Raw genomic sequence first — 17,430 nt, forward strand, 5'->3', positions numbered from 1 at the left:
TTGACCATTGATGAGGAACAGCACAAATATTTCAGAACAAGACAATGAACGATATCGGAACAGATACACGAACTTTGGAAGGTGAAGTTTAAAGGGGAAGGGAACTTGTACAAGAAGAGGGGGTACAAAGAACGCAGAATACAGCATGCATATGGTTTAACCACAGTCTATCTCCGTTACTTGCTGTCCGAAAAAAACACGCAAGCACTTCTCCAGGGTTTGCCTTCTCCCAAAAGTTGTATATAAAATTACCATTCTTTGCACTTTCCTTAAACACCAATTTACGGTAGGTCCTTGTAAAGAGCTTCTTCATAAGAAGACATCAAAGTTTCCGTCACTAAATGCTTGCTGATGAAAAACATCGGAATTTCTTCGTAGTGACGCTAGCAATCCCAACTGGGTAGGTAAAAACCACGTTGACTCTCTCACAACTACGGACAAATGTACAAAAACATCAAAAGACACAATGTTATGGTTCTACCACACTATTAAAAATACAGTATCTCAAATATACACTAATTCTACCCATTCGGAGAGGGAAATGTCTGGAAAAGTTCCATCCTGCAAAAATCCCAAAAGAAAAAAGCAAAATATCTGAAACCCCATTGCAAAAGTGAGCTTCCGTTGCAAGAATTTAAATAAATCGAGAAAATGAGAACCTGTACAATTATGGGTGAGCAATTCTTAAACTGTTATTTCCAGGTTCGAATACTCAGAAGTAAATGGTCTACCAAGCCTCAAAAAAGTGATCTGAAATAAAACGTTCAGCTTCAAGCTCAAATTTGATATGCATATGGTACAATAATTGACAAGCCCATGCTCTTAAAAATGAAGCCCCAAAAGTAAGCGAATAATAAGCAAAAAATGAAGCTGGTATGCATATTTCACATTTCATTCCCTTCTGTTTGAACTAGTCTGAAAACCCAGACCTTTGCATCACCGTTTAGTCTATCTATTCCCCAATGTGGTAAACTTTCTACGCCTACAAAACTGCGAACATTTCTGGATATGTAGGGCCATGTTTGGAACCAGAATACATAAAAATGGACATACTTTCATTTTCCCCCATACCTATTCCTGATAGAGAACTACCGCTTATATCATCATCTTCTGTGACGTAACAATTTTCTAAGTTCACTGTGCATCTATAAATGTGTTCAACATTCAAAGAGGGTGTTTTTGTGTTAGACACTGAAACCACAAACCTCTAAGATCATAGATCAAAATAATTCTCTTGGGACTCATTTTTCTCTTCAAACTACACTCACAACAGGCATCTCAAATCTTTGCTGACCAAAATCAGATCGTAAAACGCCTTCTTTCGTACGTCCCTTTCTCTAAGTGTAACAGGTTTAGAAAAAATAGATTTATTTTTTTTGGTCTAGATATGGTACATTCTTTCGCGCTGAAAAATACAGAATCCTGCCCCAACACATTCAAAGATGCACAGTATTCTCGTCCCACCCACAACCCCTCGAACAAAGCGACCGAAACCACGGGTACGCTTCCGGCCAGCAAAACATCGTCTTCAGAACCGAATAAAATAACATTATTACTATTTCAAAAAACATCCCAGCAATAGTAAGCTCAAAATTCCACAACTTTTTTTTTCAACAGTTTACAAGGGAAGAAGTTGTTGAACAGTGATCAGTCAGTATTGCGTGTGGCAGTCCCGTGTGTTGATTGGAGGAGGTATGATTATGAAGAAGCGCTGGTTTAGATGAGGCTGTTATGATGGAGGTGGTGTCCAGGTGGTCCGCTGTATTGTGTTCATGTTATGTGGTGGAAGCTTCTTCATTTTTCCGTCTTCACCTTCTTGGTGCCAGATTTACTGTAAGAAAAATGAGTCGTACATTAAAAAAAGGAGTCTTGTAGCATTTGCCTCATTTGCATCAACTTTGTTTGGACTATGTTTATGTGGGCGAAGCCACACATTTAGTTTTTCCTCAGATATTTGCATATTCCACCCGGAAATCAAAAAGAATGGAAACTGTAAACATGTACTCCAAGTTTCAAGCTTTTTGATTGGCTTAAAGTCTCACTTTCTCGGTTTTACGTCAAAGGTGAACCTATCAACGCACAGAACACAATTGGCGTCGAGTTTGATAATAGCCAATCAGAACTCAGAAAAAAATGGAAGCTGTAAACATATACTCCGCGTTTCCAGCTTTTTGATTGGAACAAAGTCGCGGACTGTCTCGGGTGTACGCAGAGGTGAACCAATCAACGCACTGAACACAAAATGGCATTCGGCATGCAGTTGGATAATACTATATAATAGCAGCTAAGACGACCAAACAGGCGCTCAAGGGAGAAGTTGTCCGCCATAGAATGAACGAGATTGATAAATTTTCACACAAAAACATTATGTTCAGAAAATTGGACCTTGGAATCTTGCAAATTCAACGGTGAACGGACGTGTTCAAGTTATGCAATACATGTATCTATACCTGTTAAAACGTGTGGCTGTTACATGTTGTAGCACTGGCTCAGTGGTATCATTCACGCGTGGTAATCCAACGCTCTGGGATCGAATCCGTGGACATATAATGTTTTTATTTTTTTTTTACTGCATTTTCGCGAAAATGTTGCCTTTCTTGTTCTTGTTTTTTGCGATTTTTGCTTTCTTTTCCCTTAGCCCACATCCTGCATTTTTTTTTCAAAAATGTTGCCTTTCTAGTTTACTTAAGTTTCCTATCTAAAATTTGTCCTCACCTCCTTTACATATCATTTCAAAGTTAGAGTAAAAAACTGCTCCTCAACAGATCTGCACAGTGTCACTGATAAAAGGTAGTGAATGCCCCCAAAAGTTGGCATCAGATGAAATCAAAGTAGTTGAAAGTTGTGAGCAAATGCTAAACACGCAAAGTTAGGTACTTTGCCAAAAAAAATTCTTATAACACTCGAGTAGAAGATAAGAAGAAATTGAAGACATACCTGTCTGAGGGAGCGACTCTCTTAGCTGCCTTAGTATCCTTGGAGGAGTCCTGCAGCCACCTTACTTGAGTTGCTGGTCCATAGCTGGAGGGAGAGGGACAAATGTTAGATCTTACTATATACAATTCTATTGATACAGTGACCACTAACAAAACTAGAATGATCCTTCTGGACTGCCTTATTAGCTTTGGTTTGACAGGATTTTAAAAGAACAAATGAAAAACTAGCAGACCAAACTTCTTTGAGCTATCTACGATCCAAACACCATAGCTTGTCCAGCACACAAGGTATCAACACCAGAAATTCTTTTGCATTGCCTAGGAAAGACGCCAGGGGGGCAAAAATCATTTCTTTGGTAGGGCAAGAGCTAACTCCGTGATACGGTTCAACCACATACAAAAAATGAAACCAAAAACACATTTCTTAACTTGGAAAAGGTAAAAAAGCATGTAACAAGATACACTTCGAATGGTTAAGATATGCATCTGTTTACGATTGTTTTAGTTTTTGTTTTCCAGCTCTTTTCCTTTATGTATTCATTTTTGCCCATTTAAAAAAATCAAGCGACAATTCTGGGAGTTGCCTTACCCCTTGTCGTTTCTGGCTGCGATTCTGAAGATGATGGCAGGTTTGGATGTGTAGTCGATGTGAGCGTTGGACAGCGTGCTGGTGGTGACCGTACACGAGGCGCTGGGGCCGCAGTACACCCTCACGAACGCCATCTGGGACGGCGTGAGCGGCTTGGTGTCCGGCGTGGACGCGGAGGTGCTCTTCACGGCCAGGTAGACAGAGTATTCCAGGATCTTGCCCGCCGTGTTGGCCGGCGCCTCCCAGGATAGGTGCGCTCCTTCTGTGCTCTGTTGGGCAAACAACTGCCAAGGTTAAATTTCTACAAATTAAGTCATTTGATACATTATTTGCATGTGAACTTGACCTGGGACAACCTTCTAGCATCAGCATTGCAAAAAAAACTTGTAGCAAACAAGAAAATGGTTCAAGGAAAGTAGACAGAAAGTGCCAACAATCTAATCAACAACTGATAATCATAAAATTATTTGCTCCTAGGCCTAAGTAATGTGTTTCTGACTAAATCAGGTTGGCAGGTAGGGATTCTCTTACTTTTTCATGACTTTTCTTTTTTTGGGTAGTTTTTGGTACAAATGATCCAACAAATGGTTAGTTTTTATTAGTTATTAGATGTTTGTTATGCAAAATTGAGTCTTCTTGCCTAAGCTTGATGTTTCTGACTTAGGGAGCTGCTACAGTGAGCGCTAGTTTGGTCCCCATACATGTAAGTGGTCCAACGATTCTACCACGTTTTCACCACACAAATGTTTACTGCAAAAATACTTAGTATATGTCCCTTGCCAATAGTCGACCCCCCTGAAAGACTAGGGTCAGCAGGTTTTTGCTAGGGTCCTTGGGTAACAGGAAACAGAACACTTTTTTGCTAGGACTTAGCTAAAATGTTTTGCTAAAATGTTTTCCTTCTAAGTTTTACAGTGCGAATGTAGGTGCTCTATGCTTCTGTTGTACAGAACTTGGTACAACTACACAAACCTTTGAGAGATTTCTGGATGTATACTTTGTTACTGATTCAGACAAAAGGTGCCCATACTTACTTTACTGATTCTGATAGCAGACGGTGCCCCTGGGTAGCCTGGCAGGCAGGTTTTGAAGGCGGAGATCTCGCTCCAGGGCCCTCTGCCGCACGCGTTGATGCCGGCCACGCGGAACTTGTACGCTGTACCGGACAGGAGCTCCTGCTTCTTCAGCATGCTGTGGTCTGGTACGTTCACTACATCGATGTCCTGAGAATGCACAGGGATATAAGTGTGAGTCAAGTTTGTGGTATTATTGTTACATTGTACATGTACTGTTACTGTTATTGTCTTTGTCAGTTTTTCATTTTAAATGTTTGATATTAGCTATTTGCTTTAGTGAATCACCTCTGTGTCCTGAGTATTCCTTTGTTGATTGATTAAAAACATGGGTTTATGGGTTTGGTGTCGTGTAATGTTTAGAGTGTTGGGCTTAGAACTCGAAGTTCAATACTCGCCATGCCCCTATGTTCTGCCATTGGGAAAGGAACTTTAGATGACTTTATTGACACAACCCACCTGTAAAAATGGATACATGACTAAGGTTCTAAAAGAAAGTATAAGGCAGTGGAGGGAGAGAGATGGACTCCACCTTCCAATACTGTGCCCTCGACACAGTGGATGACAACCCAAGGCCCCTATGGCCTCAAAATGGCTCTGGGACGACCTTTTCACCAAGTCACAAAAGTTAGTCATTGCAAAGACTTACTACAAACTGGTTCTCTTCTTAGCACTCAGAACTTGTGGGAAAGAGTAAGGAAGCTAAACACACACCACTATCTGTGGACAAGCCCCCCACAGAAGTATTCATTGTGCTTGCACAGTTGTGTGGCCCAAGGGCTAAGCCAATGGAGATGGGCACCAGCCTATAAACTACATAGCCTGGGATTCCTAATACTTAAACACTTGAAGGAATTGGATTACTTCAGTTGAACCCAAGGGGACTATTGGAAGGCTTTCTGTCGATCAATATCCTGATCATCTTCTTTTCAATTAAAAACACAACAACTACAACACAAGTCCCAACCCCTCCTGACTATTCCTTCAATGAAAGCTTTCTCACACAATAGTGAAGGAACTGTTATTAAGAACTTACATCCTCGCCCTTCTGGTTGTTCTCAGAAGGCAGGTAGTAGTACTGCACGGTTGCGGAGGTACCCTTGAAGATGCCCACATCGTACCACTGGTTGTGTTCCCGCTTCCCTGGCAGGAGGGTCTTAGAGGAGGCGTCCACTGCCTTCTGGTCCTGAAATGTTTTCAAAAGTCAAGTTGAAGTAAAGGAAGATTCACAAAAACTTGATAATTGTAAACTTACTAATTCTCCTGCTTATGTTATCCTAGCTACTAACAAGTCGATTACAGTCCCTGTTGTAATACACAATAGAACTTAACAGCAAAATACACATTGCAAATTTTCAACTAATTAGAGTTTTGAAAACAATTCAATGGCCAGGACATAAAGTACCTACTGGCTTTAACCAAGTTTTCACTGGCCCAAAACTTCAATGTGGCATATTTTTACACATTTTTTCGCATTTGCAGCGAGGAAATCTTTTTCTTTTCAGTTGAGGAAAAGCACTTAAAAGCATGTTGCAACTACATGATCAAGTTGTTAGGACTCTTCCTACTTTGTGCAGATTTTAGTATTAAAATCATTTAGAATTGTTTTAACACATTCATGAAAGATAGCTAACATAACCGGGGAAATCTTAAGGTTAGCTACTGTCTCAACATAATCAATAAGACAAACAGACAAGTTCTGTACCTCTGATTTGACGTCTGGCTCTGTTTTAACCACTGTAGGCCCGAGCCCGTTTGTCGTGACATTGGCAGGTAGGGATGGGGCCACGGCACCATTGTTGACGGGCGTCGCCCCCGCTTGACTGGCGGATACAGGCGTGGTCGTGGAGTCTGCCAGGGTGGCGAGGACAGCTGCTGCTCCGTCCACCGCTGAGGGGGAGGGGGTCATGACACTAGAGGTGGTGGCTGCTGCAAGGGCTTCTGTAAGGTAGTTTAATCATCAGTATATGGTGTGGTTTGTCTTGGATTAGACAAACATGTACAGCAGTATAACGGTACCGTAACAAGTCTAAGTCATACATATTATAGTATTGTCCTTTACAATGGCAAACCTTATCTTTGAATGAGGATTTACCAATTTCTAACGTTGAAGATAATGTTCAAGTACTGATTTTTTTAAAGAAATGGCATCTTTGAGACAGAACTCACCTGTCTTTGGTCTAAATTAGTAGGGTTTTGTCAAGTATATACTTGACATAAAGGTTTGGACCTGTACATGAACAATTCTACCATTGAACAACCTCCAAAACCGGGACCTCTGTCCTGGGATGGGAAAAAAAATTTGTCCCATCCACCCAAAAAAATCAGGACTTCACAACATGAAATTGATGAAAAATGAATTTTCTTCAGCTTAAAATAACAGATTTAACAATGAACGTTAATGACATGGGCTCCCAAACAATGAGACGGATGGAAAAAGGTATTGAAAGCTGGAGACTGCCATTGTTCAGGTACATATGCATTAAGGTCAGGACCTGTACCAAAACAATTTCACAGGTGCAGAGTACAGGTTTGCAGTCTCACCTGCTTCTGCTACAGCTGCAGCTGTTGTTGCAGGTGTGGTGTCCATCTGTTCTACAGAGGACGATGCTGTCTGCCCTGTCTCCATTAGTGTGGCTTGTGAAGTTACTGCTGTGAACAGGACAGAACAGAGAAGGTTCAAACACACATGGTTGAAACAACATTTCCGGTCACTATCTTTCTCGAAAAATCTTTTTCTAGGAAATTTGTTCATACCGGAAATAATTTGTCTTTTGTAGACTAGATTAGTTTCCTAAAATTGTTGTTAAGAACTAGAAATTGCCTCAAGTCGTGTTTTCTACAATACCTGGACAATAAAGTTATCATTATCAACTGTTGGACACCTTAGAAGGTTAAAAGAAGTTTAATCAACTTTTGACGTGAAGGAAAACCTTGGCCCATAGAAAAGGTAATGCAATTTGAAGGCCTTACTTTAAAACTGAGCGAAACAAGCGAAGAATACAATGCAGTCTTGCAACATGTAGTTTTTCAACAGGACTTTTATCTAAATGTACTAAATATTCTAGGTAAGCTTTTGAAAGCAAGAGATAAAGTTTGCTCTATGTCAACTCTTTTATCTCCACTAACCTGTAGAACTGGTAGCTACTGTTGACGTTGCCGATGTTGCTGAGGTCTGGGGTTCTACATTACTGGGGTAACCCTGTACTAACCTGTAGAACTGGTAGCTACTGTTGACGTTGCTGAGGTCTGGGGTTCTACATTACTGGGTTAACCCTGTACTAACCTGTAGAACTGGTAGCTACTGTTGACGTTGCTGAGGTCTGTGGTTGGGACGGTGCTGACGTGTCCATCGCTTCCTCCTGTGTCTGGTCTGCCTGTGTCGTGGTGGATGGCGTGGGGTCATCGCCCTCTCCCTCGTCATCCGTACCGCAGCCATGGATGGTTCCGCAGGGCCCCACCTTAGGCTTCTCATCATCTTCATCATCCGTACCACAACCTATATGGGTTTGGGAAAAAATGAAAACAATTTCAAACTGGTCTGGAGTTGGACATTCTTTTTTTGGTCCAAAGAAGAAGTAAAAAACTTTTACTGCTTTATTGTACTATCTTTACCTTTCTTGACAAATACGATGAAAAGTGGATCACAGCTTAACCCTTGTCCTGCTGGCTATTATTTACTATTACATCCTCCCTGTGCTGAGCATTTTTTACCCTATTGAAAGAATGGGCACTTCTTTTACTTTGCCCTTTTAAAGTTACTTTTCTCCCACGTAACCCTAGAAAGTTATACATCATTAGAAAGCTAAAAGTCTCTACTATTTGAAAATGTCAAACAATTGTTACCCAAAGTCATCAATAATGAGAAACAAGGGCAATAAGGCAATAAAACAAATTATTTTGACAAACTTCTTGTATTATAGTATTTGACACATATTAAAATGATAGTATGAACACTACAACATTGCTTACGTATTCTGACAACATCAGAGCTACATGTGGAGGAAAAAAAATCACCCAGGTATCACTGAAGGTGAGTTTATGGCCTTTGATTGTCCCGGCACTGAACTGAAATTTCTGCAGAAAAGGGTGTTCTATTCGACATCCGTATACATCTTTCTGTAGCTTTATAACAAACACTACACTACTTTCCTATACATCAACTGAAAGCTTACAACTTGTACTGTCTTTCTAGTTTTGTAACATAATAATAACATATAAATATGAAGGTAATTAAGGTATAAAAGGCAATAAAAACAACAATTTCTAGTATTGTTTCACACAACTGTCACTAGCACCACCACAACTGCCTCAATGTAGACTACAAAGCTCCTGACTAGTGCTGGCAATGTCAGATTATACACGTGAAGACAAAAATGCATGCAGGTACCATAACAGGTAAGTTTATGGCTGTGGACTGCCCTTGGTGCTGAACTGGCTAGTCAGCAAAATCCACAAACTTATGCAAGAGAATACACTTCATTTTGTGACCATACAATAAAGGAAATACCAACTTATTGTATATGACTGGATAGCTTATGGTCCGTACTCTCATGTTACATCAATATAGAGTTGTTATCATCTATACTAAAGGTAATAAAGGCATAAAAAGCAATAAAAACAAATTTCTTCACACTCTATACACAAAGCACTCACTAGCACCACCAGAGATGTCTCAATATAGACTACAAAGCTCCTGACTAGTGTTGACAATGTAAGGAAAAACATGTGAAGAGGAAAATGCATGCAGGTATCATAAAAGGTAAGTTAATGACTGTGGAATGTCCTTAGTGCTGAACTGGCTAGTCAGCAAAATCCACACACTTGTACAAAAGAATATACTTCATTTTGTGATCATACAATAAAGGAAATACCAACTTTCTGTAGATGAATAGAAAGCTTGAACTTTGTACTTTCATGTTACATCAATATAGAGTTGTTATCATCGATACTTAAGGCAATAAAGGCATCAAAAGCAATAAAAACAAATTTCTTCACACTCTATACAAAGAACACTCACTAGCACCACCAGAGATGCCTCAATGTAGACTACAAAGCTCCTGACTAGTGTTGACAATGTAAGGAAAAACATGTGAAGAGGAAAATGCATGCAGGTATCATAAAAGGTAAGTTAATGACTGTGGAATGTCCTTAGTGCTGAACTGGCTAGTCAGCAAAATCCACACACTTGTACAAAAGAATATACTTCATTTTGTGATCATACAATAAAGGAAATACCAACTTTCTGTACATGAATAGAAAGCTTAGACTTTGTACTTTCATGTTACATCAATATAGAGTAGTTATCATCCATATGAAAGGCAATAAAGGCATCAAAAGCAATAAAAACAATTTTCCTCATACTCTATCCATATAACACTGACTAGCATCACCAGAGATGTCTCAATATAGACTGCCAAGCATCTGACAATGTCAGATAATGCATGTGAAGCGGAAAATGCATACAACTTGTATTACAAGTATCATAACAGGTAAGTTTGTGGCTGTGGACTACCCTTGGTCCTGAACTGAACAATCATGATAAGGACTAGGCCTACCCAACTAGTCAGCAAAATTCACACTCTAATACAAGAGAATCGGTTCATCTTGTGATCATACAATAAAGGAAATGCCAACTTTCTGTATATGACTAGAAAGCTTATACTCTGTACTGTCATGTTACATAAATATACAGTAATTACCGTCCATACTAAAGGTAATAAAGACATAAAAGCAATAAGAAGGATATTCTGCCACAATCTTTCCCAGTTCCTAAACAAAGTTCTGGGAACAAAAATACAAATACAATACAAAGTTATGTGCGGCCTAATCTTCAGCAAGTGTCATTGTTAGTGTTGTTTCCTTCCTGTCTTCGCTTATAGGCCCCAACATAGTCGTCCATTGTGTGGTAAAGTTCCATACACGGCTCAATGCACAAGGTTTGCCTGCACTGTTTACACTGGAAACTGGAACGCCTCTTAGAAGTTGCATCTGATGGTGCTGCAGGACCGCAGACTACGCACACTCTTGTTGGTGGTCTGCCTCCTGGGTTGTTTGGTGGGATGCGCTCCAAGAAGTGCCGCCCTGTGAGGCGAGTCAAGGTGTGGGCAGTGGCGCTGGCCCTCCTGCCCGTCGCCTCATTGACATAGCCGGATGTACTGATCATCTGCTTCACCACCAGGTTACGGAACTTGCGGTGCAACATTGGTTGTTGCTTCTTTCTTGGATCATCTCGGTTGGCAATGGCTGCTCTTACTTGTAAGAAATGCTCCTTATACAAGATGTAGCTATTGAGGATGGCCAAGCTCAAAATGTGGAAGAATGCTTTTTTCCACCATTTCAGGGTACGCCTGCGGAAGCTGAGGTAGGCCACCATCTGATCTGAACAGTCGACCGCACCCATGTACTGATTATACTCGTGCACACACTCGGGTTTTTGGATCTCTTCCCTCTCTCGGTTTCGTTTACCCGTGTTCACAAACTTCGCACTGTGTGCTGTAGAGAGCATCTTGACGTCTCGTCGATCTTTGTATTTAAGGGCGAGGATGGGCCCGTTCGCCATGCAGAATCGCTCTTTTGGCACCGACAACTTGGCGTCCTTGAACGCCTGAGGCAGGCCCTTCCTGTTTCGTACCGTACCACAGGCATTGGTGCCTGCATCGTTGAGGTCTAAGAACAGCTGCGGCGATGAATAATAATTATCACAATATAGAGTATGTCCCTTTTCCAGATAGGGATCCATTAGACGCGTCACAATGTCGTGGGTCAACCCCTTGGCAGATGCCTGTTTCCCCTTACCGCCATATAACTCGAACCGACAACAATATTGGTTATCAGAGTCACACAACTGATAGGCCTTCAGACCATACTTATCTGGTTTATCAGGATTGTACGTGCGAAAATGCACGTGTCCCCTGAACGGCACCATCCCCTCATCAATACAAATCTCCCTCCCTGGGGCCCAGATGGAACTGAATTGTTGTAGGATGGTAGGGTATACATCTCCCAGTTTATGGAATGGATTATAGTTCGGATCATCGCGAGGGAGGTATGTGTCATTGTCACTAAGATGGAAAAACTTGTAGATGAGCAGAAACTTGTCTCTGGGCATGGTGGCTGGGAAGAAAGGTGTGGTGAGGATTTCATCTGTGCTCCAGTAATCGGAGAGATCCTGATGGTGTACCAGGCCCATCGCAATCGTCAGGGCCAGGAAAACCTTGATTTCTGACTCTGTTACGCCCTCATCAGGCCACTTACGGACACGCGAGTTGGGTTCGTGATCCTCCATGGGATGTTGTGCAAAGTAGTCCCGGGCATACTTATTTGTTTGTTCTGTGCACGTCTTGTATACCGAGGGAGGCACCATCAGGTCAAGGAATTCAAGGGATGTCGGCTCATCTGACAATGTGACCTACAAGAAAAATTCAGTATTCTGTCAGTTCTAGACATGAAGTGTAATGTATGATAATTGTCTACATACTTGGTTATAAAAAGAACCTACCATTCAGTTAGATAATGTACAGGCTATTGTGTTGTTACAAAAAAAAAATGCAAAGCTAAAATTGACCTCATATTTTGTCATACACAAGCTGCAAAAATCACCAATACCTACTTATTTGGCCTAAAAAATATTGTTACAGTAATTATAAATGAAAAAAAATCTCCCAACTTACTTGGTCAGTGAATCCCCTTACTCCTGTAAACTCATGTGGGGGCTGGGGCACTCTGTTACCATCCACTTGCTGCCAGTGTCCGTCTGCCAACCTGGGATCTACACCGTTTGAAGGGCCCTGAGCAGCATCCCCACTTGCTGAGGGGTCCGCTCCATCATCCCCACTTGCTGTGGGTTCCGCCCCATCGCCTCCGCTTGCTGCGGGGCCAGTGCTGCCACGCCCACGAGTCGTCCGTCCGTGACCCCGGGCACGCCCCCTTCCACCGCCGCGAGCACGTCCTCGTCCACGGCCCCGACCCCGTTGCTGACTTCCTCGGCCTCTCCCACGGCCTCTCCCACGGCCTCTCGCCCGACCGCGGCCACGGTGACGATCTCTGTCATTCTCCATGCGATCTTCGTCAGCATTCTCGGCCGCGATCGCTTGTGCGTTCCTTGTACCACGTGCAAACGTAGGTCGAACGTCATCGTCAGAGTCACTCTCGCTACTTTCCTCCGATTCTGAGCCTGACTCTGGGAATTCTGGATCGGAATCTCGCGTGAACAGCTCTTCGTGAACTTGCGATACCGTGTACCGCGGCATTGTTATGTTAGAAAGTGAAATTTGCCGCCAGAACTATCCAAACAAACGAGACAAAAGAAATTTACATTCCAGCAGACGACACGAAGGCCCCGGCGGCCATTTTGACCGCGCAAAGGATTATGGGATGACGTACTTCCGGTTACGCAACCGGACGTTGACCCCTAACCCCTAACCTATTGCGCACGACACTTAAATCCAAACCCGGAAGTACCATGCGCTCGGAGTATTTACGTATTCTCGGCATACCCTCAACCGCACAAATGTGAGGCGCCGCACTGAAAGCATACATACGCAACCGCACATATGTGACGCGCCGCAGGACTAGGGTTAATAGCCGATCTTTTTATTCAACAACAACCCTTTCCAGAATAATGCAAGTGAAGTGACAGCATGGATGACTTTACTTCACAAGTATTGCAAACACATGACTGTCTGCTTCTTGTAAGTGATATGAGAGGAGACATACCATGTATAGTTCCACATGGACCTATTTTTTGCTGTTCTGCTGGTTTTGACTTGTCATCATCTTCATCGTCTGTACCACAACCTGTCAAAGCAGAAATCACAGGTATGACATTTAGACGACATAAATCAAAATGACAATATTTTCGTAGCAGAGGATTCACTGCTTCACACTTTCTTCATGCTAATTCTGCTCTCAACAAATAACCTCATAAAGGCTGCACCCACTACGATCAAGTAGGCATATATTGTCTTACCATGGATGGTGCCACAAGGGCCAATTTTGGGTCCTTCTGAGGGCTTGGACTTGTCATCATCTTCGTCGTCAGTCCCGCAACCTGTCAAAAATTGAAAACAAAATTATGTCAAAATTTATATACAAAACAATTGTGCAAGCCTTTGATGTTAGAAGCTGCATCTTTGCTTTGCTTTTCCAGCTCCTGTCTACACTTCAAGTATGTAAACATACAAACAGTATAGATACAAGGATTAAATACAAGAAAAAACTTTACCATGTATAGTGCCACATGGACCAATTGTGGGTTTTGATTTCTCGTCATCTTCATCGTCGGTTCCACAGCCTGGAAACAGAACAAAGTAAAAATTTTCCACTATTTGTATTTTCTTACTTGTGGCACATTACATTTCTAAACATTGAAGTCATAAATCAAACTTTGTGTATCAAATTAAAGTCAGAACTAACTGAAGATATTCATCCAGTTTGCATCCAGTATCCAGACAGCCATGCAAACAAGACAAGGAAAGACCAAAGGTAAAGCTGACCATGGATGGTTCCACATGGGCCGATCTTGGGCTTCTCTGCATCCTCATCTTCGTCATCAGTACCACAGCCTATGGGAGGAAACATCAACAATGCCTTTGTCATTCTGTAATGGTTCAATCATCTTTTGTAACATCTACACCACTGTCTTTTTCAACGCAACATCACACTGTCTTTTTCATCACAAAGCAACAAACTTGCTTCACGATTATCCCATTTTCAAAGTCCTAGCATGCCTGGGTCTGGACACAGCAGAAATAGGATCGAATCTTTCTTCTGGTGATGTACGTAAAGCGAATGTCCAGGTGTATGAGGGGGATTTAGGTAAGAGCCTCATGCGCCAAAGTTGTAAAAGAGCCCAACACACTTATTGACAAGGGGAAGGATGACCCGGTGCGCCTGGCCAAAAACATGAGCTGAGCAAAGCCACACTTCACCAGTAATTACTTGACAAAGCATCATGCTTCACCTAAGTGTTCAATCTCATCTAAAGACTGCTTCCTAAATATGGCAAACTAGACAATACTGGTTATTCTCTAGATAAGGGTAGATATACATTATGCATTGACTCACCATGAATAGTGCCGCAGGGTCCAACTTGCGGCTGCTCCGCAGAGCTGGCCGGTGGCTGTCCCTGCTCGCTGGTGGAGGCAGCTACTGAGGTCACAGTGGAGGTGGCAGGGGTGATGGCCTGGAGGAGAAATTAGTAAAAATGTTGTTAGAAAAAAAATCACATAGCACTATATTTTGTAATTTCATGTCTTGAGTGTCTTTGCCTGTAGCAAAAGTAAACAGGGAAGAATACGTCTTGTTGGATATGTATGGGAAATATACTGTAAATGCAGAAATGTTCGCGGTGGATTAATGTTCACGGTTTTTGCAGCGGCCGCTTCACCGGGAATTAAAAACCACCGCAAACATTTTTCCATAACAGTAAGAGACTACAGTGCATGGTGCTACCGCGAAATTAAAACCACCGCGAAAAGTTGTTGTCCATACCTGTGTGTTCTGTATGATCTGTTTCATCTGTGTCGTTGCTGTGGGTGTGGACAAACTCTGTAGCGTGATTCCCGTCGGCGTGATGCTTGTGGCCGCCGACAGCGCCGATGCCGCCTGCGCCGTAGTCATGGTGACGGGCACGTTTGAGGCGGACGGCAGGTTGGCGACGGAAACGGTGATGGGCCTCGATGTACCAGTGGCTCCCGCGCTGGTTGAGGAGAGGATTGTGGATGCAGGAACTGAGGTACCTGTGGTCAGAATGGAAAACAGAATTTAGACAAGTCCATTGGCCCGATTGCCTGGGCAAGTGGAAGTGTCGATTGGACAAGCGCATGTCCTACCGTACTTACCCAACCAATCTTTTCAAGGGTGTAATTTTTCCACATGAAAATTTGGGTAGATATTGGTCTACTTGTTTGAATAACTGTAGCTCCCAACAACTTGCCCAAATGATCAGCCCTAGAAGCTTATTAGCAATATCAAGCTTTTTTGAGTACATGACTTGTTTGAGTATATGACATCCACACAAAGTATAAATGTAGCAACACTTTAGTTTTGTAGTTAAACATTGTTGCACCTACATGCTTTAAAGTGTCTTTTAACAGAAAAATAAAAGAATTTTCTTGCTTCAAATAAAAATACAAAGAAATATAATATTAATTTGAATAATGTACAACAAGCAAAGCTTTGAGAAATTTCCCTTCCTAACTTATAGAGAGCATTAAACAGCAGAATACTGTTTTATGTTTTGTCCTATGGTTACACCTTCCTGTGGTATAAGGCAAGTCTGGCGAGTGACAACAGCTGTAATTCAAACTCACGACAGTCTGGTGACGATACACAATACCAGCACATGTAACGTACCTGCTGGAGTGACAATGGTGATGGTTCCCGTTTTCCCTTGCAAGGCGGCGCTCGGTCTTGTGACGGGCGTGACCACGATCCTCTGCACCTGTCCCGTGGGCGTGGTGGTCGTCGTGATGCTGGACGCGGGAACGGTGATGATCCGTACGCCCGGCTGCATCTGTGACGTCACGGTCCGTACCACCGTGCCCATGGGGGTGACCCCCAGGGTGGTGGTGACGGTCCGGACGACTTGCTGGGTGCTGCCCTGGCTGGTGGGGTTCTTCACCATGTATGTGGATGGAAGCTTGCTGGTGGTCCCTGTGGTCATACCTATACAACACAAACATGGACATCTCAAAAATGTCTTCTATTCAATGACAGCTTAAAGTACATGTATAACAATACATTAACAATGTTCTGCTGTTTTTGTTGTGCTGTATTCAGAACGAACTCAGAAAATCTTTGTAAGTGTTCTTTCTAACGAACAAATTTTGTACATACTTCTTTAATGTACTATGAAATTTATTGACTTCATGGCTTTTGCAGCACTTTACATGTATAACATATTTTTCTACAAAATCTTTTGTGTACACTTATTTCCTTCAGAGAACCAGTCATTTGACCTTTCATCTTTATTTTCTTGCAATGGAAAAATCAGACAGACTTCAGCCAAACGAGTGCTAGTGATAACCTCTAGATAAGGACCATCTGACCACTGTGATAACTTTTTAATGGTCTCTTGGATAACCTTTTCTAATGGTGAGCATAAAGAATCCTGTCTATAGTGGCCAACTGACCATTTTCAGACACCTACCTGCCACCCCAGGGTCATACCAAAGACTCTTAGAAAATGGTATATACAAATGTTCTTCTTTCTAGTGCTAAGAGGAAGTCTATGGAAGCTAAACACACTTCCCTACCAGTGGACTAGCACGCTGTAGTAGTACTTGCACCTATGTGTGTCCCCAGGGCTTTGAAATGGAGATGGGTTCTGGGCCAGACACATCTCACTTATGTATGGGTAACTGTACCTTTCAGCTACCTGTACAGTGACCATTAACAGATACATACCTGCCACCCCAGTAACTGCCTTGGTAGTGATTGCGATAATGGTGGGTTTGGTCGGGGTGGCTCCGCCCGTGGCCCCGCCCTGCCCGGCCATGCTCGACATGACGGATGACACGGGGACGGTCTTGATGATGGTTTTGGGGATGGTGACGACCGGCTGCTGGGTCACGCTGCTGATACCCATGATGGTCGCGCCTTTCGATGTCCCAGCCTGGAAATAGGAACAAGGAACACAATCTTTCGTGACCGAAGGTTTTGTAAAGACAGGGTTTTTAATACCCCCGTCACATTTAGCGAAAATTGATTGGACGGCGAGTCTGCGAGTTCCAAATTACGAGGAGGCATGGACCTGACGGGTAGGGGGGAACTCTGCCATTTCTTTCTTCGCATCAGGTTCATACCTCCTTGAAATTTTAGAGCTCGC

General features: G+C 42.5%; 3 protein-coding genes across 3 annotated transcripts in view; all 3 read right to left on the reverse strand.

Annotated features, from left to right (window-relative positions):
- Positions 1-17,430, reverse strand: part of LOC118415779 (host cell factor 1-like) — a gene marked incomplete in the record, with an annotated part of 60,434 nt that continues 43,004 nt past the window's right edge. The window contains 16 exon segments of the mRNA XM_035820596.1: positions 1-1,831; positions 2,938-3,021; positions 3,526-3,794; positions 4,560-4,748; positions 5,635-5,784; positions 6,304-6,539; positions 7,143-7,250; positions 7,885-8,097; positions 13,317-13,397; positions 13,570-13,650; positions 13,825-13,893; positions 14,096-14,164; positions 14,667-14,784; positions 15,093-15,340; positions 15,957-16,268; positions 17,010-17,217. Coding sequence (XP_035676489.1) covers positions 1,795-1,831; positions 2,938-3,021; positions 3,526-3,794; positions 4,560-4,748; positions 5,635-5,784; positions 6,304-6,539; positions 7,143-7,250; positions 7,885-8,097; positions 13,317-13,397; positions 13,570-13,650; positions 13,825-13,893; positions 14,096-14,164; positions 14,667-14,784; positions 15,093-15,340; positions 15,957-16,268; positions 17,010-17,217 — 2,472 coding nt within the window.
- LOC118415786 (piggyBac transposable element-derived protein 4-like) lies at positions 10,268-11,314 on the reverse strand. Its single transcript, XM_035820605.1, has one exon. It carries the CDS (start codon positions 11,158-11,160, stop codon positions 10,432-10,434), a length of 729 nt encoding a protein of 242 aa, XP_035676498.1. The 5' UTR covers positions 11,161-11,314; the 3' UTR covers positions 10,268-10,431.
- LOC118415787 (methyl-CpG-binding domain protein 2-like) lies at positions 11,363-13,177 on the reverse strand. The gene has a single exon (XM_035820606.1). The coding sequence runs from the start codon at positions 12,848-12,850 to the stop codon at positions 12,242-12,244; it is 609 nt and encodes a 202-aa protein (XP_035676499.1). The 5' UTR covers positions 12,851-13,177; the 3' UTR covers positions 11,363-12,241.

The sequence above is a fragment of the Branchiostoma floridae genome, chromosome 5, assembly GCF_000003815.2.
Source record: "Branchiostoma floridae strain S238N-H82 chromosome 5, Bfl_VNyyK, whole genome shotgun sequence".
Lineage (NCBI taxonomy): Eukaryota > Metazoa > Chordata > Leptocardii > Amphioxiformes > Branchiostomatidae > Branchiostoma > Branchiostoma floridae.

What these genes read in the sequence shown, in the direction of transcription:
- LOC118415786 (XM_035820605.1), bottom strand. Translation starts at nt 11,160, where the DNA reads ATGGCGAACGGGCCCATCCTCGCCCTTAAATACAAAGATCGACGAGAC.
- LOC118415787 (XM_035820606.1), bottom strand. Translation starts at nt 12,850, where the DNA reads ATGCCGCGGTACACGGTATCGCAAGTTCACGAAGAGCTGTTCACGCGA.